The 27,577-nt window shown below is 34.6% G+C and overlaps 2 protein-coding genes across 2 annotated transcripts in view; one reads left to right on the forward strand and one right to left on the reverse strand.

Moving 5' to 3' along the window:
- LOC106803129 (ankyrin repeat and sterile alpha motif domain-containing protein 1B) overlaps positions 1-27,577 on the forward strand; it is a 762,921-nt gene that overhangs the window by 270,417 nt on the left and 464,927 nt on the right. The gene's annotated exons all lie outside the window — the stretch shown is intronic.
- Positions 5,476-6,115, reverse strand: GARIN6 (golgi associated RAB2 interactor family member 6). The gene is given in 4 exon segments (XM_014793864.2): positions 5,476-5,538; positions 5,540-5,965; positions 5,968-6,018; positions 6,020-6,115. Coding segments are annotated over 4 exon segments (636 nt in total).

A 27,577-nucleotide genomic window follows, 5' to 3' on the forward strand; every position in this document is an offset into this window, starting at 1 on the left:
TTCACTTTGTAATTTTTCTTCAGTGAAAGGTCAGTAAAATGTTTATATAACTTGCTGTACATTTATGCATATGCAAACACACACTTTACATATTTTTATGTGGTTATTTTATTTTGGTCATGATGCGAGGTCCAGAAAAATTGAGTTGTTTATGAAGTTTTACTATTTATTATCTAGAAATATTTCATTTTAAAGAAAGCTATTTTGAAGTTAAATCACAATTTGTATGAAAATAATAAAAAATGATTTACAAGGAAACATACTAGGGCTCTTTAAAAGCATAGTCAGTGATTTTTTTTTCTTAGCACAATGGAACACTGTAGAACAGTGTGTGCCACTGAGGATTATGCAGTACAATCCAAAAATGAGACCAGAACACTAAAACATTGACTATAATTTTGAAACCATTTCATTCTTCATTAAATCAATTTTAATTCTTTTGTATCACCTTCAAATTCCTGTTGTGTGCTATGGGCCATAAGCCTTTAGAGGAGTTTCAGAAATAAGTAAAGTCAAACGGAGTTATGTAATTTGAAGCCACAGTGAAAATACCTCTACATAAAGACGAAAAAGCACTTAATACAAAAAGCAGGGTAATGGCAAGGTATGTATGTGTAACTACATAGAGCATGGATGGAAAAATAGTCTAGCACAGAAAATAATTCACAGTAGTTGACCAGAATAGTGTTATATCTCAAAAATATTATTTTCTGATTTGCAACAAATATGAAGCTATCATATCCAAGAAAGCATCACATTTTTCATGTCTATGTCAAGGACAATTTGATCATAGCCACTCAAATTCCAATATTGATTTATTGTGGAGAGCTAAATAGGATAATCAAATCAGCATATAGTACTTAAAGAATCTCTTCACCTTAATATGAACTATTTATAGGACTTGAAGACAATTTATCCTAACCATTAGAAAATTGTTATCAGTATATTCTGGACTGTGAGTTCCATAAAGGGAGAGACTATGTTATTGCTCAAAATCCATGGTCTAATGCCAGCATGGTTCCTGGCATATTGTCAGACTTAAGTAATAGTTGAATGAAATGATGAGCCAACGTGTATATTCTAGGATTTCAATTCTTCACTTAAAGTTTTTATGTATAGAGTTTTACCTCATATTTACAAGGGTAAGGGATAAAGGAAATTAAGAAACATAGATTTCATTTGATTAATATACCCTCATCTGCTTAGTAGTTGACCAATAACTGAATGCTTTTACCTATTTTTTTTTGTTTCACAAAATTGCTATGTTTGTATTTTATATTTTAAAAGGTAGAATTCTTGGAAAGTATTAGGGCTCTAAGCGATCAATAATATATGACTATATCTGGTTCTCCACCACCTTACTAACATTTACTTTTATTTTTTTCATTTTAATTGATTTTATTAGACTTAGTAGTAACTTGCCTTTGGTTTATAATTTTTTAATATTTGATATTTTTCTTTGGCTGTTTTTCTTTGAAGGCTGGCTGGTATTGTTTCAATAAATATTGAATATCAATATTTTAGTAGTTACATTTACCACAAAATGTTTCCCAGTCTGCAGCTTTTCTTTTTTTTTTCTTAATTTGTGTGTGTGTGTGTGTGCATATGTTGTGTACATTTTTAAATTATCAAATTTATTAAACTTCTCAGTCTTATCTTTTGTTTAATTCATCTCCTCTAGAATTCCTTTTAACAAATTCCAAATATGGCTCTATATTTGTTTTTTACTTGTTTGTATCTAGTTTTTCTATGACTTTCCATTGGACAATAATTCCCATTCCTCTCACTACATATATTTCATCCTGTTTGGTTTGGGTTTTCTGCTGAAATCTCTTATTTCTGTTTTCCTATTATTAAAACCACATGACTCAGTTTTGGTATTTTTACACATAATATATGGCAAGAGAAATCGTTATTGCGTTAAAACTATTAGCTGACGTAGTTGCCTGCTTTTTAAAATTTATATTTTATAATTACATTGTCAAGTTTAAAAAGTATCCTTATTGGGATTTTAAGTGTTACTACATTAAATCTATAAATTTACTTAAGGTTCAGTATCTTTTTTTTACTGTATTTAATCTAACAAATTAAGAGTAGAATTCTTCTACTAATGTTCTCAATTTGTTGATGGAGTCTCCTTTAACATTTATATATACATGCACATATTATGCATGTAATATAATTACAATAAAATTGTTTAATGCTTAATGGTGCAAAACCATAAAAATACTTTTACATTTTACAATAAAATTAATGTGCCGTGGTTTATTTCTTTAATGTAGTTTAATACACTCATTATGACGCTGGAGCTGGAGGCATCATATCTAATTAGATTTATCCTACAACTTGCATCACCTTTGAACTCAAGATTTTATGGACATATGACTCTATTATTCATAAAATTTTAAGAAAACTTTGTTTATTTTGAAGCTATTTTTTTCCAGATCTGAAATATTTTTGGAGGCCGCTAAAAATCATTAAGCCATAAGCACTGTGCATATTGGGCCTCATGAAAAACCACTACATTACAGTTTGGTACAGGAGACTTTGGGATCAGTGGAATTAATATAGTGCTATGCAAATTTCTCCAAATTCAAGTTATACTTATTTTGCAGTTATAACCCTTAATTTAATTGGATCTGGCAAACGTGTATGAAGTATCTTCACTCGTTAAAGCATAATGCTAAGCTTCAAAAACATGAGGATTATGGAAATACAGACTTAATTGGGAGCCACATTACCTGTACATTCTGGTTCTGGGTTATAAAACTATGTGATGTATCACTTTTAGACTCTTAAATAGATATTTTACTCGCAAAATTAGAACACGGGCTGATCCTGTGGCTCTTACCCTTCTAAGATTATCTAATTTCCAGTTTTTGTCTAGATTTTGATTTAATCCTATATTCAGATTTTATCTAATTTTTTCCAATTTCCAGTTTTTGTCTAGATTTTGATTTGATCTTATATTCAGGTTTTATCTAAGTCTGTTTTTTAGTTTACTTTTATTTTTTTGTTTTTTTATTTCAGTTTTTTTTATTGAGGTAACATTGGTTTACAACGTTATATAAATTTCAGGTGTACGTCATTGTGTTTCAGCTTCTGTATAGAACACATTGTGTTCATCACCAGAAGTCTAGTTTCCATTCATTACTGTACACATGTGCCCCTTTACCCCTTTCACACTCCCCAATCCCCCTTCCCCTCTGCTAACCACCAGTCTGCTCTCCATATCTATGTGTTTGTTTGTTGTTGTTGTTTTATCTTCCCATATGAGTGAAATCACACGGTATTTGTCTTTCTCTGTGTTTTTCTAATTTTTATATGGCATTTTATCCTTCCATTGTGACTAGATTATTGAAGTTCTTACAAGAAGCAATCCTTTCAAATTCATGAAAATTTAGAATTCTAAATAACATCAGGGGATTAAAATTAAGATTTATAGAATATGTTGGGCACTTTAGTATAATTTCAAAGCAGTTAAGATTTAATTTGGGCAAAGAATTAGAAAAGAAATTAAGAATTGAGAGACTAAGAAAATGAAGCCCTTTCTAGAAAGTATAATTAAACTCAAATTTGTTTTTCAACACTCCTGACAATAATAATCACTACCATTTACACAGTGCCTACTATGTGCCAGATATTTCACGTGTATAATCTCTAATTCTCAAAGTAACCATTTAAAGAAGGAAACAGGTAACTTACTCAAGGTCATAGTTCATGTTAAAATAGTTAAAAAGTATGATATCATGTTGGTTTTCTGGTTTCATTTACATTGTCCTGCTTCCTATTGGTTGCTTCTGTCCCTGGTCATATATTTTGGAGATTTTAGAATATTCTTTGGCTAATAAATGCAGATCATAAATAGATAAGGATCTCAGAGAGTAATCTTTAGCAGTTTATTTTGTCATCTGTTCATTTAATCACAAAGATCCAGTTAAGGGAAAGTTAAAGATGGTTCAGAGCCTGATTGTAAATTGTCGTTAGTTTTCTTGCTACCCTTTCCTGTTAATAGAGCGTATGTTGTTAGAGCAGAGAATTTGAGTTGAATTGTATTATGGTGGTTGATATTGCTTTCCTCTGCAGTCTTAGATGAGGTGTCCACCTCTGTACCATGTGCGCTACTGGGCTTTGAGGCTCTTTTCTAAAGAGTCAAATCCTGCTGGCTGGAGACCCTCTGGCTTCTATCCTGTTTGCTGACGTAGCCTTCACTCTGCAAGATTGAGATGAGGGGTCCTGATACTGAGCCTTTGTTTTGGCAACAGGCTTACCAGTAGTCTCTGCTCCTGCAATCACCATACTCACGCTGCCCTCTGGGGAGAGGCCAGCAGGTCTTACTAATGTGTTGGAAGTACCTTCTGAGAACAAGAAGAAGGGCTTTCAGCCTTGCTAACAACAATATTAAGACATGTTGAAAGCATCTACTATGGCCATTCTGGCTATGCTTCCTTCTGGGTCTGTGAAGGCTGCTCCTACTAGGGCTGTGTTTGTTTCTCTTCTAAGTCTGTAGAATTGGTTGCAGCCACATCCATGGCACCTGTTGTTACCACTGCCCCTGCCGCCACTCCTGCCCTTTTATCAGGCACTGTAGGTTTTGTGGCTGCAGAAGTATATGAACTGTCGAATGCAGTATATGTGGGAGGCATGCTGAATTAATTCTTCCCAAGCGTAACCATAATGGGTGGCCCCAAACACTTCAGGGTTCATGTGAATGTTCCTGATGCTGACTTGATCCTGATTCCTTCCATAGAAGTGAATGGCATTTGCCTGGGGGAAGACAAATAAGTGAAGTAAAGAAAGTGAGACCATAAAGGGCTGTTCCCTTCTATTCCAATAGCTAAACAAGAGCTTATAGGAACAATTTTGAGGTCTCAAGTCCAATCTGTCATTTGATGCAGGAATCCCCCCTACAGTATCCCCACAATGACCACAATGATGGTTCCAGTTTTGCTTAACAGTTCCAGTTCCAGTGAAGCACTATTATAATTCACTAGCGAATATCCTCTTTTTTTAAGTACACTCATGTTAGTATTCTACTTTCAAGTGTATGCGCTTTAATATTTTGATAGTTACTAAGAAATTGTGCACATGCACACAAGCACATTGCACTGCCACTGATGTATACAAAAATCAGTACATGGCAGTCATGGGGAGATATTATGTCCCACAACATACCAGTCTACCTTGGTTGGAGTATACGTTCAAGAATAGAGTGGATGATCAGGATGCTGCAGATGGCAATACAATAGTGGATATGAAATTAAGAGTTGCTGACAGCTAAGGGATATCTGAAATACAGACTTGGGGAATACTTTGGAGAAGCACTAGGAACCTCCCCAACATGGCATGGCCTCCAAATGGAGGCTCATTTGGCACTGAGTCCTTCCAAATGCAATGCATTTTCAAGGTAAGCCTCAGTACCAAAGGCTCTGCAGGACCTTTAGCTGTTCTCCCAAAACACCCTGGTCCTGTCTTCTAGACTCTGCAAAGACTTGCCGCTGGGCTCTTGACCTCTTCCTCAAACCCAGTTATGTCCAATGGTGTCCCCGGCTGGGATGGCCTGGGTACCACTGTAAGCCTTCACTGGTGGTCTCAGGATGTAAACGAGGTTTTCTCAGAGAATGAAAAGATCTCTTGTATCTGAAGGGGGACACAGCTGAAGGTAAAAAGAGTGGCCTGTGGCAAGCTTCAGGCAGAGCTGTTGTTTTTTACTGTTATGGATGGATATCTTTACAAACTTCAAGGGAAGCAGCCTAGTTAGCTCTAAGATCTGTGTAGGTTTTTTACCTCTTTCCTGGATGGCGGGGCTATATCTGTTATAGTCATCAAAGAGAGCAGCTGATTGGGCCAGCAGCATGATGTCAGGTAGTGTGAGCTGGGGGCTGGTGTGAACAATGCCCGCAGTCACCATTTGGCCACTGTTGTGCACATCAATCGCTTCTCCTCTTTTGCTGACCTGTATGAAGGATCACTGTCAAACACTGGTGCATTCTTGAATATAGTATACCTCCCCTTGTGCCAGTTGTTGCTGCAGTTTCCCCATGGGGGTATTAAACATGCCCATTGCAGGACTGTTTTGGGCTGTGTAATACGGTAACTTAGATTGGCTGTTCATAACTATCTTTTATCAAGACAGCTCCTAGGGGCTCCTCCACACCTTCCTTACCACAACTTGCAGGATGTCTTATTTCCCTGGTCTCTTTAGCAGGTGGGCTAGCCATTGTCTTCTTTGGGCTTTTTTCTCTCTGAGTGACTGAGGACAGGGTGGAGGTGCTGATTACCGACTGCTCTATGCTAGAGACAATTGCTTCTGGACCGGACTGTGCCCTGCCTAGAGTATGGAGATGTCAGGCTGCACAGTTGTTGAGTCCCGCGGAGGTAGGGGTCCCAGCATAAGTCAGAGTGTGCAGATGTCGAGGCGTGCAGATACTGGTGTTCACTTGGGGTGGGTGGGGGGAACCTCTTTTTAGCCTGCCCGTTCGCAGTAGCTTCTGCTCTTTGATTCAGCAACCTCAACTGCCAATCGTAATCCCACTGCTCCTCTCCCCACTCCGGGAACGAAGCCTCCATCCAGGCCTAAACCACTCTGCAGGACCACTTTTATCCTCTCCTGCCCTTTGTGACCTGTGCCCATCACACACCCCTTTGTCTCTGTCACCCAACAGCCACTCCCTCAGAGCAGGGACCCTGTCCTCTCCACCTCACCCACCCCCTCACCATGGCCACTCTACCTGCCACAGTTCAGCGAAACCCCCCCACCCACCCCGAGGGACCCATCTGAGGATCTTAATACATACTGGCAAATTGCTTTCAAAAAAGGTTAGGCAAACTGTTAGGTATGAATTTAAAATACACATACTCTCTTATCTAGCATTCCTTAATTGTGGAAAATTAGAATTAATTGTAGACGATTTACCTTAAAGAGAGAATTGGACAAGTTGGTAAACAGGTTAGTACAGGATGTTTATCAATATTTATTGTAGCAAAAAAGATCGTAAACAAGATTATTATCTTGCAATAGGAGTTTGGTTAAATAAATTATGGAGCATTCTATGATAAAATACTCTGTAGCCATAAAAATGATTATGTAATTTCCTATTTATTGAAATGAAAAGATATCCCTGACATTCTTTTTTCTAAAAAAAAGAGCAAAGCAAACAAATTCCAAACTAGCATTATATGCATGGTCCAATTTATGTAAAATCATCTGTGTGTTTGGCTATGAAAGTATGTTCAATGAAATGTTTAAAGTGCTTGTCTCTGGATGGTGTAATTTTTGTTTTCTTCTTTATACTTTCTGTTTTTATTAGGGTGATTGTTATTTCTATTAACTGGAAGAATAAAGCTATTTTTATTAGCAGTGTCTATTGTTATAGCCATGATTTGCTGTTTTTATGTTTTTAAACACAAAAACATTTATGTTTTGACTAACCCTCAAATTGCTGATGAGATTTTTAAGCTTTTGGCTAGACATGTGTACCCTGCCTATACAGTGAAAAGAACGTTAAATATCATGTTTATGTTCTGTTCGTCACCCATTATCAAATTATATATAAAAATAAGGTCTGAGAAATTTTGCCAACTATTATAAATGTTATCAATTCAGTAAGATTAAAATATCTTTATTGGCACAACAATATACATAACACACACATTTATATACAGCCATAGTTTTTGAGTCTTTAGTTTGTTCTATAGGTCAAAGCAGAAATTTTCTTCCCTTCGTATTGAAATATCTGATTATTTCTGGTAATATGAGAATTTTTCCTTTGTTTGTTGAGAGGCCTATTCACATATCAACAGCAATTCTTACTGGCATGTCCAAAGTCCTTATAACTTAATTTCCACTTCGTGTCTATATTACTTATCTTGTAATTAGCGAAAACAATAAGCCTAATATATGTGTAGTAATCAAACTAACATTTTTAAAGTATCCAAGTGGTTCTGGTATTTTTTGAAAGGAATAAGTTGCATTGGGATTAATAAAGAATAAGTATATAATTTAATTTAGGTGCTTTTTAAAATATAAAGTGAAGATATATCAATTTTTTTTAAAAGCACTTTAATGCCTTGCACATATATTACAAGATATTTATCTTAGGCTTCCATTAGGGCACTGAGTTAATTGCCTTGTCTCCAGGGAAACCAGAAACTATATTACTGGTAGGGCCTATGGATTTTTAGAATTTTTTCTAAACTAATCATTAGACCAACAACAGTAGAACCTCTCTTATTTGGCCCAATAACCATCACGTGTAGCATTCTGGCAAATAAGTCTCTATTTTTATGAGTCAGATGAAGTTTTTTGAAATTCCTCTAGCTATTTGGAAAACTACCTTATTAGTATTTGCCTCGATACTTAAGAAGCTCAGATGGCTAAATAAAAATCTACCTGAAGCTGAGATTAAGAAATTCTTTTTATGAGAATGCAGCAGCTTTCTGTATGCTTACTCTTAGAACAGATTTCCATATGGTTAGTCATTAGATATTCTTAAAATAAACTTGTGCTCCCTCTCCTCTACATTAGAGTTTGCATCACGGAGTAAGTCATTTAACTTCCCTGGGTCTTATTTTTCTCCTCCTTGCAATTGGGATGATCCCTTAGGTATCTTTCAACTCCAGAATAGCTTTGGTTTTGTGATAGGGGTTTAACTTTTCCCCTCCTATAATAGAACTACTACATACTTTGGAAATACTCCAAACAATAATAATGAGTTAAGGAATTATTTAGATATCAGCATCGCTGGGAGTTGTGTGATTCAATATATATTCTTATTCTGTTGCTGAATTTCTTCTTGCTGAAACTTTTAAAAGAACCAGTGTTTGAAATTTGGAAATGACGAGATGTTAGTTCAGTAAGATGGTCAGACAGTGGGGCAGTGCTTAAAACAATGTAATTGAAAATATGAGTTGGACATTTCAGACACAATTCAGTTAATAATGAACATGATTGTGGTAGGCAAGTTAATTCCCCCAAAAGATGTCCACATCCTAATCTTCACAACTTGTGAATTTGTGACCTTACATGGTAAAGGAACTTTGTAGATGTGATTAAGTTAAGGATCTTGCGACGGGGAGATTATCCTGGATTGCCTAGGTGGACCCAATGTAATCATAAGGGTCCTTATAACAGGGAAGGTGATATGGTGAGGAAAGCAGAGAGAAATTTAAAAATGTTATGTTGCTAGCTTTGACGATGGAGGAAGGAGCAAGGATTGCAGGTGACCTCTTGAAAATGAAAAAGGCAGGAAACAGATTTCTCTCCTAGAGCCTCCAGAAGTCACTAGTCCTGCTGACACCTTGATGTTAGCCCTGTAAAACTCCTTTCAGACTTCTGATCTCAATAACTGTCAGAGAATATATTAATGCTGTTTTTAAGCTACTAAGTTTGTGGTGATTTGTTACAGTAGCTAAAGGAAACTAATACAATGGCTATGGACATTGGGTGAGTAGACATTTCATATGTTATATACCCATTCAAGGAGCAGATGCCTGTGGTCTATATCTAAGTAGAAAGTAGGAGATACAGGCATATACAGAGGAATGCATTTTAGCTTTACTATCAAGCGTTCATTTGATCTAGGATTTTATGATTTTATGCAATCATTTTAATAAATTTTAAAATAACTGAACTAAAACTTTACCATTGGAAAGGCTCCATTTTGTATATTTTTAGGAAAGTATAATGACAATAGTAATGTTAACAATAATATCTAGCATTTATTGAGTGCCTAGCACATGCTAGGTACAGAGATAGGCACTTTATATTCCTTATTTCACTTAAATTTCACCACAATCCTATGAAATATTTTCACTTGACCTTGAGAAAATTGATTTTTGAGAGATTAAGTAACTTGCCCAAGTTTGCCTATTATGTGTGATCTAAAACCCATGTGAATACTTTTCTATGAAATTATAAAACATTTTTTAAAGAGGGCCCAGTTTCTCACAATAAGGTAAACCTGTATACTCTTTACTGCTCAATATTTTTCACTGTAGCATTTCTCTGTTTCAGAGGACTTCAGTAATTATTGATGTCACTCTTGTCTAGTGCGTATCCAATTGATTTATCATTTCACGTTGTGCTTCCAGGGTGGTTCAGCTGCTAAATATATTTATTATTTATCCTACAGATTAAAAAAATTGTTAATTTGATAAGAATCTCAATTCATTTAGAATCCCTCCACATTTCCCTGTTCTTTTATGCATTCATCCATCCATTTTTTTCCCACAAATGTTTATTGACCATTTGTTATACGTAGAATATGGAGCAGTAAACAATATAAACGTGCATCAACCCTCATGTTGCTTATAATTTTGTGCCACATACTGTGAATGATATAAAATAAGAAATGTACATGGTTTCTGCCTTGATGAGCCTTACAATTTAGTTGAAGTAATTGTCTTGACTGCTGTATAATCTTGGACAAGTAGTTTACCTTCTGCTTCCTGTTGTTTAAAATAAAGAGGCTAGTTCTTGTTTATAGGATTGTTATGAAGATCTTACAATACGAATGCAAGTTTCTTTATAAATTCCTTGCTATACAAATACAAATTTATCTTTTTCTGTTCAGTTCTTGGTTTCTGGAAACAACACTGGCAATTTTGGTAGGATTTGCAGGTTAAAGAACGGTATGTATAGTACAAACCAACCTCGTATAATAAATGCATTAAAATATGTGCTTAGAAAGTCTGGAAGTATATTTACTATGCTGTTAATAATAGTTATATCGAAGGCTTAATATTCCAGTGGGACTTTAACTTCCTACTTTATATACTTACACTGTGTTTGAATTATTTACAACAAGCAGATCTAATTTTCTAATAAAGATTTTATATTTTGTGAGAGCAATAAATGCCATGAGTTGTAAAAAGTCTTGATGACTCATTATGTCACTGAGTTTCCATAGAATAGTTTGAAAATTAATGCTTACATCTGCACATCCATTCATTCATTGATCCCATCCATCCATTCATTTGCTCACTCACTCATTAATTCATTCACTTTTCATTCTAGTCTATACCTTTCTAGGCATTTTTGATTCAGTTGTCTTTAATCATTTAAATTGCTCTTTCAAGAGAATTAAGTAGGGACAGCTGGAAGATACTGTGGGATGAATTGTTTGTGTGATTGTTGTTGTATAATTATTATTTTTATTAAGGGGCATCAATTATTATCTCTCATTGTTGTTTTAAGTCATATTTCCTTGATTGTTAGTGAGAAGGAACGTTTTTCCCCAGATGTTTATTGGGCATTTGTATTTCTTTTTGTTTGAATTGCATACTTACTGCTTTTACCATTTTTTAATTTTAAAAGAATTGATTTATAAATGTATTTTAATACAGTCAATCCTTATTATTAGTGGATTCTGTATTTGCAAATTTGCCTATTTGCTGAAATTTGTTTGTAACCCCCAAATCAATACTCATGGTGCTTTTATGGTCATTCACATTTCTCTAATGATTAAGTGATGTTGAGCATAGTTTCATGTGCTTGTTGGCCATTTATATATTTTCTTTGGAGAAATGTCTATTCAAGTCCTTTATCCATTTTAAAAATTGGATTATTTGTTTTTTGGTTGTTGAGTTGTAGGTGTTCTTTATATATTCTGGATATTAATCCTTTATAAGGCATATGATTTGTGAATATTTTATCCCATTCTATAGGTTGCCTTTTCACTCTGTTGATTGTGTCCTTTGGTGCACAGAAATTTTTGATTTTGATTTAGTCCAATTTATCTATATTTATTTTTGTTGCCTGTGCTTTTGGTGTCATATCCAAGAAATCATTGTCAAATCAAATGTCATAAAGATATCTCCCTACATTTTCTTCTAAGAGTTTTATAGTTATAGATCTTACTTATTGACCCTTTGTTGGAACAATGTCAAATTTAGAGATTAATTAGGAAAAAATTGGCATTTTTACAATATTGAATCTTCCCACTCAGGAGAATGATATAAATTTTTATGTTTTCAAGTCTCTTTTTATGTTGTTAAGTAGTTGTATATATTTTTTAATACACATTTGTCTACATTTGTTGTTTTTTCCTGGTTATTTTACAATATTTGTTTTTATTGTGAATAGATATTTTTCCCATTGTATTTTCTCATTGGTTGTTGCTGGTAGATAGGAAAGCTGTTGACTTGCATATACATATCCTATATTTTGTTATCTTATGAATTACACTGTGGTTTATAAAAATGTTTAAGTTGATTTTCTAGTTAGGCAGTTATATCATCTGGAAATAATAGTAATCTTGTCTCTGACTTGTCAGTGTTTATAATCATTTGATTTTTTTCTCTTATTGAATTGGTTGGACCCCCCATTATACTGTTGGATAGTGGTAGTGTTTACTTAATAATCTTGAAACCGGAGACCTCCATGTATGTTTAAGTAGTGTCTCTAATATTAATCTTAAGTTCTCTTCTATCTCTGTTCTTTTACCTGGGTTTTTGGTTTGGGAACATAGATTTCAGAATATAAATTTTTATTCTATGTGCACTATATATTTAGTTTCTATGATAACAAAGCCCTTTAACATTATTACTAAAATATCACTTAACAAATTATGTTAATTCTTTGGTTATATGACTGAGCATTTCTATGTTAAGTAATGTTAAGTAATGTTTCACTGTTAGTTATAAATCTTTGATGCCTACCACAGTCCTGCTTTATAGCAAATATTCAATAAATATTGAATGTGTCATACCTCAGAGTGAATCACATTCAATAAATATTGAATGTGTCACACCCCAGAGTGAATCTTAAGCTTATCACATCTCTAAATACATGTATCTCTATTCTTGATTCATCAACTTTAAAAGATATATCTTATTTCTCTGAGAATAAGGATTTAGCTTACTTACATTATCTTTATCTCCCTCCTCTCCTCCTCTAGTTGTTGGTTATTTTTTATGGTAAATTTTAGTTTTTTTACTGATTAGCTTAGGGGCTTTAAATGATGTTATACTTAAATAACTTTAAATAATATTTTTATATTTCTATGTTATGTTTCATCAACTTTAGGCAGTATTTCTTGACTTCCTGTTTTGGAAAATGAAGGTATTAGCTCCTGTGTTCTTTCTTTCATTTTTCCTTCCCTTCTTCCCTTGCTATCTTCTTTTAGCTACACTTCTACTTAAACATTGTCAAGCTTGCACACATTTTTGTTCTATCCTGTGACATTGGCGAAGTTTTCCATGTTTTGTTAATAGGATGGCACTGCAAAAATATAGCCACTGAATCACATTTCTGTATTTACCTTTACAAATGGCATGCTGATATTGAATTTATTTTTCTGTCAAGACCCTAGGGCAGTGGAAGGAGAATGCATCTAGAATTAAAATGAATGGCTTCTCTTTTTTTGCACTGCATCAATTGCTTAATAACTTGCCATCATGTACTTTTCTTTCTATTTGGACTATATGATATTGGTTAGAGTCACCTCATAGGCTCTTTAGGTGTCCTGATGGTCATTTTTTTGCTCTGCAATTTTCTCTGAAGCCTCATGGTTTGAATTTTCCATGCCATGAAGGCTGAGTCACATAGCCATGTTGAACACATATAGTATTCTAGAGAGGCCCTAGAGTCCAACAGCTTCTTACATCCTAATTTCTTATTTCAGCAGCTCTGCAGGCTGAGATCTATGTGCCATCACTTGGTTCCACAAATTGGTGCTAGAAATGTGAGCTGAGACCAGAGCGAGTGATGACCTGGTGGTTGCCCTCAATGGGAGGGACATAAATTGGTACTAGAAAATCTTAGTAGTCAAATTTTAAATCTTAATAATATCATTTTATACAATTTGTTAAAGCCCTGAAGATTATTTGTTTGATACTCATACTCAGATCCTAAGTAACTCCTCCCCTTTTTCTCTGGATTATACATTAATTAAATTTTATCATCATACCATTATATAGATATACCATATTTATACTAATCACAGATATGTTTCCATGGTGATGCTGAAGGATCTCCATGTGGGAACACACAACTGTTATCTTTACCTAGTTAAAAGGACAGGAAATGTGTTAGTATGAGGGAGAATATAACCCTGGTTATAAATTCTATCATCTCTCTTCCTAATGTATGTATTTTATCTTTAAAGAATGTGGGCGGTAATGAAGATACATATTTAAAGGCACATGGCAAATTAATAGCCTTGTGATTGTCTTAATTCTTTCATTTTAATCAATCTGCTTGTTTAACATTTTAATGAAAATTTTCAACCTAACAACTTTTTGGTCAGACTTTTTCCCTGGAGTTTTTAATTGCTTTTCTTTTCCTTATACAATTTTCCTTAATCATATCCTCATTAAATTTCTAAATTATGTCTTACTATCTATTGAGTCCCTCTTTTTTTCTGGCTATCTCGATACTAAAATTGTCTATTCTTCTGCTTCAGTCTCTACTATTTGCTTTCTGCAAAAACTTTCTGTTATTGTTCTCATGGATATGATCTCTTACTCCTGGCTTCCATATCTTGTTCTTACTTTACTTCTTCAATACACTTGAGTATATCATTAAGTAACTTCTCAAGACAGCTTTTTGAGTCCTTGAATGATGGAAACTTTATTCTTTTCTCATATTTCATTGTCAGTTTAACTGATTATAGATTTCTAGGTTAAAATTTATTCTCCTCCATGAATTTGAAAGCTTGAACAACTTCCTTTTAGAATCTATTGCTATTATTCCTATGTATTTGACTTGTTTTTTCTCTCTTGATACTTTTAAGGTCTGACTTTTACATTTTCAGCTTTCTAAAATTTTGTGTCTAGGTGTGGGGTTTTAAAAATGTATCCTAGTGCACATAAGTTGTCCCTTTTAATATCAAGATTTTATCCTTCTTTAGCTCTGGGAAAATTTTTAAATTTTTTTCTATGATTTCTTTCTTTCTTTTATTTTCATCCTTCTCTTTTTCCAGAATGTCTATTAATTAGATGTTGAAGCTCCTATGTTCACCTTTTTTGTCTTTAACTTTTCCCATCTCTTGGGTTTTTTAATTCTCTATTTTACTTTCTAATCCTTTACTAATTTTTATGTTTTAGCAATCATAGTTTTACTTTCTAAGAGTTTTTGGTTATTCTCTGATTGTGTCTTTCTCAAAGCATCTTGTTCTGTACTTTCCAACTATGTGGATAGCTACTTGTAAGAAGTATTGTAAGACTCTGTTTTAATCTCATAAAATGAGTCATATTGCAGAAAGAGATGCTTGTATGCCTACCAGCGAAGGGAAAGCCATAAAGGAAGTCAGTAGGATTCTGGTCAATTAGCTTATAAAGGGAGTAACTATTTGGCTACATTAGAGGTGACAAGTGCATGACTACAGGATATTTTTTGACAAAGTACAATATATGCTACAGATTATGAGCTTTTGGTGATATACAGGAAATGATAATTATATCAGGATCCTAATTCATTAACATGATGTTTGAGAATTCTCTACAGTTTGGCTCCTGTAACTCTCCCCTCTGCTCTGAGTTAACATCTGTGCCAGTCTTCCTCTATTTTGTATGTGGGATGCCTCAACAGCATGGCTGATGAGTGGAATAGGTCCACGCCCGGGATCTGAACCCACGAATCTGGGCCACCAAAGAGGAGGGCGCAGAACTTTAATCACGGGGCCATGTGGCTGGCCCCTCTGCTACTTTCATTTTTAAATGTGGTTTCTTTTCATACACTATAGAAGTGTGGCCAGGATTTTTAAAAAATGGAAATAGTATGGTATAATCAAAAGGCAAGTAGACCTAAGTTTTAATCTTAGCTTTACAACTTACTGGTTAATTAAATAAGCTGTCTATACTGTTTCATCATTTGTAAAAGAAGGAACTTATGTCTACTTTGTAGGGTGATATGAAAATTAGAGAATGTGTTTAAAGCATATAGAATAATTCCAGACCCATAGTAGTCTTTCTGTAAATGACAGCCATTATTTTTTTGCTCCCTTTTAAAAGTATAAACCATTATACTTTTTAAGAAGTCATCTAGTCTCTGCTTGAATATCTCCAGGGATGAAAGCATGTTCTGTCAAGTTCCAGCTCTAACATATATAAGCTGTGAGGTCTCAGAAATAAATCACTTTGAGTCTTAATTTCATCATTTGTAAAATGAGGATAATAATGGTACCTAGCATTATAGTGAGGAATAAATGACATATACTGCTTATATTAAGTGCTTATAATAGTGTCTATCACTCAGTAAGTGCTCAGTAAATATTAACTAGTAGTAGAATTAGTAAGAGTAGAGCACTTCCTAATAATACTATGTCCCAAGTTGCCTGCTGTATATTTTTTCCACTATAAAAATTGTTCAAGTTCTTCTTTACGTGTGATGATTAATTATGATTAATTATAATGAAGAATACAATGGCATGTGAATTAATTTTTAACTTGATTTAAAGAGGCTATAGTCTTTCAGCCAACAACCCACACTAGCTACCTACCAGCCACCTACCCTTGTAAACCTTTAATAAATATTTGCTGAATGAATTCATTATGGTAGGGGTTGGCAAACTCTCTCTCGTAAAGGGTCAGATAGTAAATATTTTCGGGTTTGTTGCCATATGGTCTCTGTTGCAGTTACTCAGTTCTGTCATTATAGCATGAAAGCAGCCATAAACAATACAAAAATGAATGGGCATGGCTGTGTTTTAATAAAACCTTGTTAAGAAAATGGGCAGTAGGCTGGATTTTTGCTGACGTTTACTAACCTCAGGTCTACGGAAGAAAGAAATTAGACCCTAATACTGATAGTGAAATCCACATCAGTATGGGTCTAATTGGAAATATTTTCAGGTGAGAAAATGTTTTCTCCTGTACAGAAAAGTGAAGCTTAGAGAAAAGGAAAAAATGCATTCTCTGTATATAACAAGACTCCAAAGTGCCAGTTTCTAAACTTTTAAGCTCAAAGCACAATTTCACAGAGATCATTTTAGATGGTCAGCTTAAACACATTTCTCAGCAACTGAAACCAGATTAGAGTTGGTATAGAACCACTCTGGATTTTTAGGAACTAAATTCTAAATGAGATGTATATCCTTTGTGGTATGTGAGATGGGTACTCCTTCCATATGTTAGTGAGCAACTGGTTGGTGCAAAACTACTAATTCTATAGCATTCAAGGCCCAACTCAAATACTACTTCCTTCCTAAAGACATATTCAGTCCTTTCCTTCCAGAAACAATCTTTTTTCTCTTAATAGTCAAATAACTTATTTTTGACATCTGTGGATTTCTCTCTTGTATTATAGTTATTTATATAGTTATCTAATATCTATTCTTTTAGGTTGTAAGCTACCTGAGGGCAGTGTCTGTGTCTGACAAATGTTTATATTTTCCGGCACACTGCTTTATGCCTTGCATGCAGTAGGCACTCAGGCTATGCTTGTTGAATTCTTAATTTTTCTTTCAGTAGGGAGATATGCTGGAATGGTGTGAAAGCATTTTCTTTGGCAATCTGAGTTCTAATCCTGACTTGATCACTTGCTAACAATATACTCAACATCTCTGAATCAGCCTCGGTCTCCTCATCTGTAAAATGAGGGTAACTCATCTGTAGAATGAGGATAATTCCAACTCTACATTGTTTTATTTTGTGAGGATTAAATGAGTTGACAAATATCAAGTGCCTAGCAGAAAACCTAGCACATAAGCATTAGCCTTTATTATGTCTAAAAGATGTTTCCAATTTCTCTTTTTGTTTTACCCGCTGTTCTACAATGTAAATGTTCTAAAAATGACTAATTAATAATCCATTAATAAGTAAATGTCTACAATGTGAAAAAGGAAAATAACATCTCCATTGAGTGTGACTCAATGAAATGTTATCATGTTGTTCTCTGCATCTGTCAACAAATATTTTATCCATTGTACTTTTTATAGTTACCATAGTGGCAAAAATAAAGCTATATTTAATTTGAATGAATTCCTAGAAGGAATTCTATTTCTTGTTTTGATTCTGTGGCCAAATTGAGATTTGATTCTAATTATTAGGCTCCTACATTCTGAAAATAGGTGAAATTAACAGAAATTGTTGGAGAAAAGAGAAAGTAATGTCTATCTTTTTATATCCTATTAATGACCAGTACTTATTTTATACTCGAAGGGAGAAACAGCCATAAAGAGTTGAAAGATATTATCAATCTTTTTTTTTTCTTTATTTCTGGCATGTTTATGTGCCTAGACATGATAAGGCACCATGACTCTTCTGTGAGACTCTGCAATCCAGCACTGCTCAGGTTGGATCACTGATCTTGCCTTCTCCATGTGCCTCTTTCCTCTGCTCCTTGCCAAACCCAGCTTCCTAGGATGGTTTTGCATTCACCCTAGCGTGTGTCAGTCAGCCCCTGTGGCCTCCTAGCTAGTAGCTTCGCCTATTAGAAAAGTGAGTAAAAAACTGCTTCTTCAGTTCTCTATGGAGCAATATGGAATCAACTCCAAGATAGATTGTTCTATGAATAAAGCAGGGTACAGAACATTAAAAAAAAAGCTGCTTCTTGTTGGGTGCAAGGGTGAGGGCTTGGGGGTGGTCATGAAGGAGATACATGCAACTTTAGGGAGAGAACAAATGAAAAGGGGAGGAAAGAATAGGTGGGTAATAATGAGAATGAAATGGTAGGATAGATGGAGAAGATAAAAATAAATGAAAAGGAAGAATGTGGGTTGCGTTTGTAATCCTTGGCCACAAGTGGTATATAGATTTTTCAAACACGTACTAGTGATGATGGGAATACAAGGTGGAAACTTGAGCAATTTGTCATTGTCACCTGAATGTGGAGAAGAAATTACAGAATGTTATCCACCTTTGATGAACCATATTTCATTGCAGCAAGTAGACAGCTGGCTACCTAAAATACACTGAAAGAGCGTTATTTTACAGGCTGATGATTTTGTGATAATTAAGTTTTTAATTTACTCTTAAATTATTTTGTACTTTAGCAATATATATTTAGCTCAGAAACCAAAAAATATATATTTCAGTTCTTAATGTAACTTGCTTTTCTCAGGTCACGGCATTTCAAAGACAACTATTTATATAACTTCTCAGATACAGTTAGTAAGGCTGATTTATTTTAATGCCTCAGTTTCTTCATCTGTATACAGTGAGGATTATACTTTCTCAGACAGTTCTTGTGTGTTTAAATTAGCCTCAAAAAGGGCTTGGCATATCAGAGGTGCTTCTGTTGAGGATCATTTTGTTTTGTGCCTAAAAAGAATACACAGATTGTCAAATAACTTGCCAATTTTGTCTGTCTTTTAGTTTCAGAATTTTGTTTCATATTAATGTTTCAACAAAAATGTTATAATTTCCTAAGACTAACGTTTTCATAGTTCTTTTTCCATATTAATAGTCACCTTAAGATATATTCTTAGTTCTTTTTAACTGGATTTTAAAAATGATTTTGTTTTTATTAGTTTTAAGTATCTTCATGATACCTTGATTTGGGAGCACATGACAAGATTAATTCTGGGGACATTAATCATTGTCCAACATTCAGAAGGACCTGAGTCTTGTGGACTTTAAGAAATAAGTAATATCATTCTGTTTCCTTTTCCTGTTGTTCTGCTTAATGATATGTTGATATAGAAGCAAATAGATCATAATGTAGTCAATATAACAGTTTAATAGAACTTAAAGAAAGAATCTTTTAATTGAGGATCATAAATGTCCTAATTTCAGCCATTCCTCTGGAGGCTATCTGAGTAAGAAGCTGCCTAGCGTGTGGCAGACTAGTATCCACCCTCTGCAAGTAGACTTTCTGGACTTATCTCATTATGCCTGAGCCACGACCAGAAGCCAGTTCTCTCAGGTCATATACTATCATCACCCAAACTCTCATCCTTTTGTTGTTCCCATTGAACTCATTTCCCATTGTTTCCCTTACTCCCTACTGTCTGTGGTAAACAAGATCCTTATATTTTCATCCTTTCCTGTAAATATTTCTTCACTTCTTGGCTTTACTCAGAAGTACTTATATTTATTTGTATATATATATATATTAATTTATATCAGCTGCATTGTTACCATGACGTTGGTAAGACTGGAAACCAACTGTGTATGTTTGTAAAGAGAGTATTAACCCAAAATTTGTACCATGGACAGTTACTATTCTTATCACTCCCTTTCTTCAATAATCATCCCTTCAACATGTATTTATTGTTTTCTTGCTATATATCAGATACTGTATATAAGAAAGGAGGATACAGTGGTGGAAAAGTTTCATTCTAAGAGGAGATAAACAATAGCAAGTAAAGAAATAAATAAGAGGTTTTGATAGTGCTATGTAGAAAAAATTTTAAAGGTGATGGAAATGAGTGATGGGGATAAGAAATAGATGACAAATTAGACTGTGTAGTCAAGGAAGGCCTTCCTGGGAAGATGACATTTGAGTTGAGACCTAATGACAGGAAGGGGCTAGCCATGTGAAGATATCTGTGTTAGGCAGAGTGAAGCACAGTGCAAAGGCCAGAGGGGCTGCCCTGTAGTGAGTTAGGGGAAGTGTTAGAGATTGAGTCAAAGAGGTAGTTAGTTAGGGGCCAAATTTTATTGGGCTTTGTAGATCTGGGTAAAGAGATTTGGCTTTGTTCTAATTCAAATGAGAAGTCATTAGAGGATTTTAAGCAAGAGTTTATGTGAATTAATGTACATTAAAAAATCACTCAATATATGTCTACTTGATTGTATTAAGTATGTATCTGTGTTCACATGTATTTGTAAAGACAAACTACGCAAGCAGAACATTAGGAAGGTTTGGTTGGCAATAGGGCTAGATTCAGAGAAATCTCAGTACTTTAGAAGAAAGTGATATTTTGTTCCCTGGCTTGTAAGTTAGTATTCTACAAAGTAAATGTTCAGCTTTTTATTATTAAAAGTATTATGTGCTCTTTCAGAAAAGTGGAAAATTGAGGAAAAGTATAAGGGAAAAAAATGATTGACAGTCGTACTATTCAAACAAAATGATTTTGATTAATTTCTTGATTTTTTTCTATGCAAGTGTGTATGCATATATACATATACATATATATATATACGCATATGCATATACAGTTGTCATGTTGTATATACACTTTGCAGTTCTACTTTTTTTATTTAACAAAGATTTTCCATATTTTCATAGTTTTTATAAACATTATTTTAATTAGACAGTATATCACTAAGAAATGGAAATATTGCTGAAGTAATTTTTAAAATGGAGTGCAAGGATCGATAAGAATTCTCCCCTTTCATTGAAGATCCTTTAGATTATTTGAGATTGATTTCACAGTAGACTGTGGAAGAAATCTTAAACCAAAGCAACATTTTTTTTCTGAGGAAGAATTAATTCAGAGAATCAAAAAGATATTTTCAGTCTCTTTGAATTATGGAAAGCCTGGGAATATTATCAGTGATTTGAGATGAGAAGACACATAATGAAACATGAACAAAACATGACGGAAAAACATAAACATGATCACTCCAGAACACATTTCAGTATAAACATACACAGTAGAGAAATCCAATAGGAGATAGCCCAAAAACATGCTACATGTGGAAGAAAAATCAACCTTCAAAAAAATTGTTGGAGCACAGGTCGGAATAGTTACCTGTGAATATAAAGAAAGTGGAAATCCTCTACTGAGAATGGCTTCCTCACTCAGAAATAAAGAGAATTAATTTGATTAGCCTCACTGAAGAGGATGGGACTAACTAGACTTAGGAAAGGCAGGTGGTAATGCTACAGACAGGTGTCTTCAGTTTTAAGGGTGCCATGCTCTATCACAGACGCTTGAGTTAAGCAGAGGATACATCCTTGGTGCATTGCCACTGGCTCCGGACTATCACTAGACAGAGCTTGTCAACTCTTGCCTTGAAGGGCCTCTCTGCTTTCCCTTCTTTTGGTGCCTCCGTTATTGGGTGAACTGGTTCCGGAGGTTTCTCTTTCTCTTATCTGCTTTATTCCCCACAGCTGCTTAATCAAGACAGGCCTGAGAAGTAGAAAGTAGACAGCTTTTTCACAGTTAAATACTCATGCAATACAGAGAATAATGCCTTGACTTTTCAAACGGAACACAGTTGGTTTTCAAGATACTAGAGATTTATTGATAAATTCAGGAATGTACCCACGTATCAGGCAAATGTGTAAATGAAAGAGAAAGAAGTTTACAACTGATTTTATCCTAAAAGTAAAGTTACATCAGCATATTGAAATGAGGTAATGCAAGCAAAGAATTTCTCATAGTGCTTGGCATATAGTAAGTGCTCAAACACTACAGACTCTAGAGCTGGACTTCTAGGATTCAAATCTATATTTGTTTCTTACTGGCTGTGTGACTTGGGCCAAGTTACTTAAATTCTCTGTCCTCAGTTTTAGTAACTGTAAAGTGGGAATAATAATAGTACTATCTCATAGGGTTGCTCTGAGAATTGAATAAGTGACTATATAGAAAGTGTTCATAACTGTACGTGGCACACAATGAATCTTAGATGTGTTAGCTATTATTTTACGGTGGTGGTTGTTATTGAAGAAGTTGTAGATCACTTTTGTGTCACAAAACAAAATAAAATGAAAACTATGTCAAATAAAAATATATCAGAAATCTTTTCCCTTTGTTAAAATGAAGGTTATTCTCATTTGGAATAAGAATTTTTCCCTCTTAGCTCTGTATCTGTTTTTTTGAACCCATACATTTTATGACTTTACATTATTTTAGGCTTAAGAAAAGGAGCTGTTGGAACTCAGATCATATTCCCCCAAATCCAGCTAAATACAATTGGCATTTTTTTCAAACTGACAAATTTGTTCTAATCCTCTTGTTTAAATAAATATCATGAATACTATTGTAGAGTATATTCTCCATGCTACTGAAATACAATTGGTTTAGACAGTCAGAACATTTAAATGAGAACTTCTCATGTGTGAAAAATTAAGTTACTGATGATAGGAATAACAGTTAAAGTTATGAAATGAATTTCTTGTAGAATTTCACAGATTGATACTTCGCTAGTCTTGCTTTAAATAATAAATTCCTGGGACATACATTAAGTATGGTGCACGACTTCTCCAATCATAGAAACTTTCCTTCTCAATTCATTTTCTCATGTATTATGTCATTAAGGATTCTGCCTCTAATGCCTCCATTGAAGTTCTATCACTGTTTTTTAAAATCTCCAACTGGGAATTAAAAATTTCATAGGAGCTTTGTTGTGGCACAATCCATCTAAGATGCACTTGTCTCAGACCTAGTCTCAGGGGCTGCTGGCCCTGTCTCACCCATCACAAAGGCCTCAAGTTATTTGTCATCAGATTCAACCTTTTTAATTTTATAAACAAGAAGATACTTAACAAAAGTTAGGCAGGGTGATAGATAAGCTCTGGGTATACTTGAAATACATATTAGTGTGTGCTTTTTAAAAAATAGCATTTTAGCCTTGATGGAGAAATTTTGAATTGCATGGTGATGGTTATGCTAAACCTTATGTATAATGAATGAAGTATGGAGGAAAGGTGGGCTTAGGAGACCTGGGTTTGGGTCAGCTCTGCAGCTATCTAGAGTGTCTCACCTGGACAGCTATTTAATTGCTATGACTTTCATTTTTTTATCTGTAAAGTAAATATATTATACTAGATCATCATTTCCTGAATGGTGTTGTGATTACTATTTCTGGTTTCTAGTCTGTAGGCACTACTGATTATAAAGGTTCCATGGTCAAATATATTTATGAAATTAAAGAGGTTTTTTTCCTGCTGAACTTCTTGGAGTTGATGGTATGATATACATCTCCATAAGGGAGAAGGGAGCAAGCAGAGTTTCCTAAATTTATGAGACTACAGAACCATTTTTGGTAGTGACACCATTTTTTAGAATACCCTTTGGGAACTCCTGAGCTAGATTATCTTATAGATAATTCTCAATTCTTATTCTACTACATTTGCTAATTTACCTTTAGTTAAGATGTGAAATATAAAGGCATAATCGTTAATATTCTTAACTTTCTTGAAATGAGTTCTATAATAAAAATTTGTGTTTCCTGTTTTCATTCATTGTCACAAGCCTCTACCCAGCTAGCATCTCTAATATAAAAAGGTTGAATCTTATAAATTGACTTTTCAAATTATGAGGCCTTACTTTTTGTCTAAAGTAAATTGTATTTGTAAAATATCACAGAAGGTAATCTCTTAGGTACTTTTTCTGTTTTTCCTAAATGCATTAATATAATGAGATACTGTGAAAATTAAGCTAAAGATACAATCTTATTTTGGAAAATAATCTTTTTTTTTCAGACAGTGTTAAAATTTGAAAGATGGAGTAGAGTTATTAAAGGAAATATAGCAAGGAAATCTCATTTATGAAAATAAAACTGTATTGGTAAGAAAGAGGTGGAAATTTTAATTGGAAAAGCTTACGTAGAATAAAAAATTTGATAAAAAACTGAAGATCATCTTCATAGGTTAGAATAAAAGCCTGAAATACATTTTAGAATCTGCTTTTAGGTGATTTTTATTGTTCTTATCTATTGAGACCTACTTGACACCAGTACCATAATTATTATATGCTGACTCCATCCGAGGGGATTGTAATCTAGTCAGAGTCATAGAACAAATACATAAAAGAAAGGCAGGACAGCATTTACTGAGCTCTAAATTTTACACTTATGGCAGAAATGTTGAAGAGGCATTATGACTGATAGCTGGCTTGGTTGCAGCAAATTTCTATGAATTAGGTAGAACCCAAGCTGAAGACTGCACTTTGAGACAGAAAGAAGGGAAGACATTCTAGGTAGAAGGAGTGATCCAAGAAGGTATGCAGGAATTCTTATGTCTTGTAGGAAGCAGTTCCTAAATCATTTACATTGAGACAAAGGATTTTGTACTTGAAAAATAAAAGTGATAAAAATAGGGCTGGAGATGTAGGTAGGGAATTTGGAGGGATTTAGAATTCCTTCGATTTTCTCAAGCTTTAGTTTAGATTAAATTAAGAAAACCTGCTTAGAAGCAATTTTTGACCCAGTTAAGTTTTGAAATTCCTTCTGAGCTGGGTGTCTTGGCATGAGTGATTGATGTCTCCCGGGGCTAATGGCTGAGGCATCGTTTCTCAGAGCAGGAATCTCTGGCCCAGAACAACACATCTATGAATAGTGATTTGATGACCACAGAAGCACGTGCTTGTCAAATCCTCAGGATCCGCAGTCTTCCTGTAGCTTTTTTGTTTTCTGTTTCTACCTGGTGCTCCCTTTTCAGCATTTATTGAGTGTACCCTGTGCTCTCATAAAGATGATAATCTCTTTCTTTTCTTCCCAGCAGCACAAAAATACTACATTTATGTCATTTGGTTTAGTAGGAGAGATGATGTAACGGTTAGGCATTCATGGGATAGAAAAGTTTTGAGAACCACTGGGCTAGGGTAATTTTTCATCATCAGTTCCCTAGAGGATTCATATAAGTGATAATTTTTCCTTTCCAAAGCCTTTTAGGATTGGCAGTTCTCTTCAGATTTAGGAGGTCCCTAGCGCCAGGACCCTAAGTATATATGACCAGACATAAGTAGAACACTAAACGCTTTGTTTTCTCTGATGCAGACTTTGATAAATAATTTTCCAAAATGGTGCAGGCAGTGTCTAAACAAAGTTAGCTAATTAGATAAAGTCTAGGTTAATTAGATAAACTCAACAATGATCAAATGGAAGCATTCGTGATAGCATAAAAATGATAGAGGAATTGCATTGGAACATGTTGGTAGCAGCAATCAAAGTAGTTTCTACTAACATCGAGTTATTCACCATTTGATAATTTCAACCATACTAGTGACCAATGATTCCTAAATCTAAATTTCCAAATTTAGATGTACAAATTTAAATTTCTCAATCCTTCTCTTGTACTGCAGACTTACAAATCCAGTTAGCTACCAGCATCTCAATTTGAATGTCACATAGACACTTCTAAATCAGCAGGTCCAAAGCCAAGCTCATCCTCTGCACCTCCTCCAGTATTCCCTATCCTCAGTTATCTTCCCTACTACCTACCCACTTGCTGAAACTGGAAATTTTGGAATTATCCTAAATTACCCTGTATTTTTCTCTACATTCAGTCAATAATAGCCATACTCAAATCTTATCCATCCCTTCCTTTTCTCCCTGAATAGTTATTAAGAGTCTTAATATTCTCCTGCCTTCTAATAATCTCTTTAATACTATCTCTTTAAGAATCTTTCTCTAACGTGCAAATATCACTGTATCATGCTGCAAATTAAAACACTTCAATTGTACCCATCAACTATAGGATAAAATCTAAACTTCTCTGTAGCCAGTCCAGTCATCATCATCTGGTCCCTGCTCACCTGCCTAACCTATTCTTCTACTTTCTGCTATCTTACTTCTCCCACCTGCCATACTCCTCATGCTCTGCACGCCTCCCATGCCTCTTCCACCTCCTCCAGCCTGGACAACTCTATCACTGTTGTGGTAGGCTGAAAAATGACCCCCAAAGATATCAGGTCTCAATCCTTGGAGCCTGTAAATGTTACCTTATTTGGAAAAAGGAGTCTTTGCAGATATAATTAAGGATCTTGAGATGGGAAGTTTATCCTGGATTACCTGGGTGGGCCCTAAATGTAATCACATTTTTTCCTTCTAAGAGGGAGACAGAGGGAGATTTTGCAGACACAGAGAAATTTCAAGATACTAGCCTTGAAACTTGGAGTGATATAGCCACAAACCAAGGAATGCTAGCAGCTACTAGAAGCTGGAAGAGTCAAGGGATGAATTATCCAACCTCTGGAGGGAGCATGGCTGACATGCTGACACCTTGATTTTTGCCCAGTGATACTGATTTCAGATTTCTGCCCTCCAGAACTGTGAGAGAATAAATTTTTGTTCTTTTAAGACATAAAGTTTGTGGTAATTTTTTAGAGCAGCCAAGGAAGCTAATATAACTATTATTCCTGTTATTTCCCTGGACATTTACTGCCCTCATACATTATTTAGCCCCGGCTGGAATGCCCTCTTCTGTCTCTCTGCCTGAAAAATGTGTGTTTATTTCAGAGTGTACTCTGTGAAACCTTTTCTGACCCTCTCTGGCAATCAGCTCTCTGTCCCTTTGTGCCTGCTGTTTGTTTATTTGTTTTGTTGTTGTTTTTCAACATCCCTATGTTTGTTGCAGTGGTATAAGTGGCAGTATAGTTACCTCACTGGTGAGGGATACAGGCCATTGGATTCAGTTAGAGATGGTTTGAGTAACTTTGTACAAGTTATATCTCTAAGATTATTTTCTTATCTACAAGATGGGAACAGTAATGCTACCAACTTGTAGATTTCTTATGAAGATTGAGAGAATCTATGTAAATATGATATCTGGAAAATAGTATGTGCTCAATAAATGTTAGCTGCTCTTAAAGAATTATATTTTAATTGTTTTCATGACTGTCTCTTGACTGTGAGATCTTTGAAGGAAGGGAGAATTATTTTTATGCCAACTGCCTGGCTAACAGTTTGATTAGTACTTAATGGATAAATGAATAAAATGTGTCTTTTACCATAGGTCTTGCTATTAAATCATTATTCCCTCATCTGGAGCTCTCAAAATGCCTAATCTTGTTTTCCTTCA

Source organism: Ceratotherium simum, chromosome 25 (genome assembly GCF_057802395.1).
Source record: "Ceratotherium simum simum isolate JZ-2026a chromosome 25, ASM5780239v1, whole genome shotgun sequence".
NCBI classification, from domain to species: domain Eukaryota; kingdom Metazoa; phylum Chordata; class Mammalia; order Perissodactyla; family Rhinocerotidae; genus Ceratotherium; species Ceratotherium simum.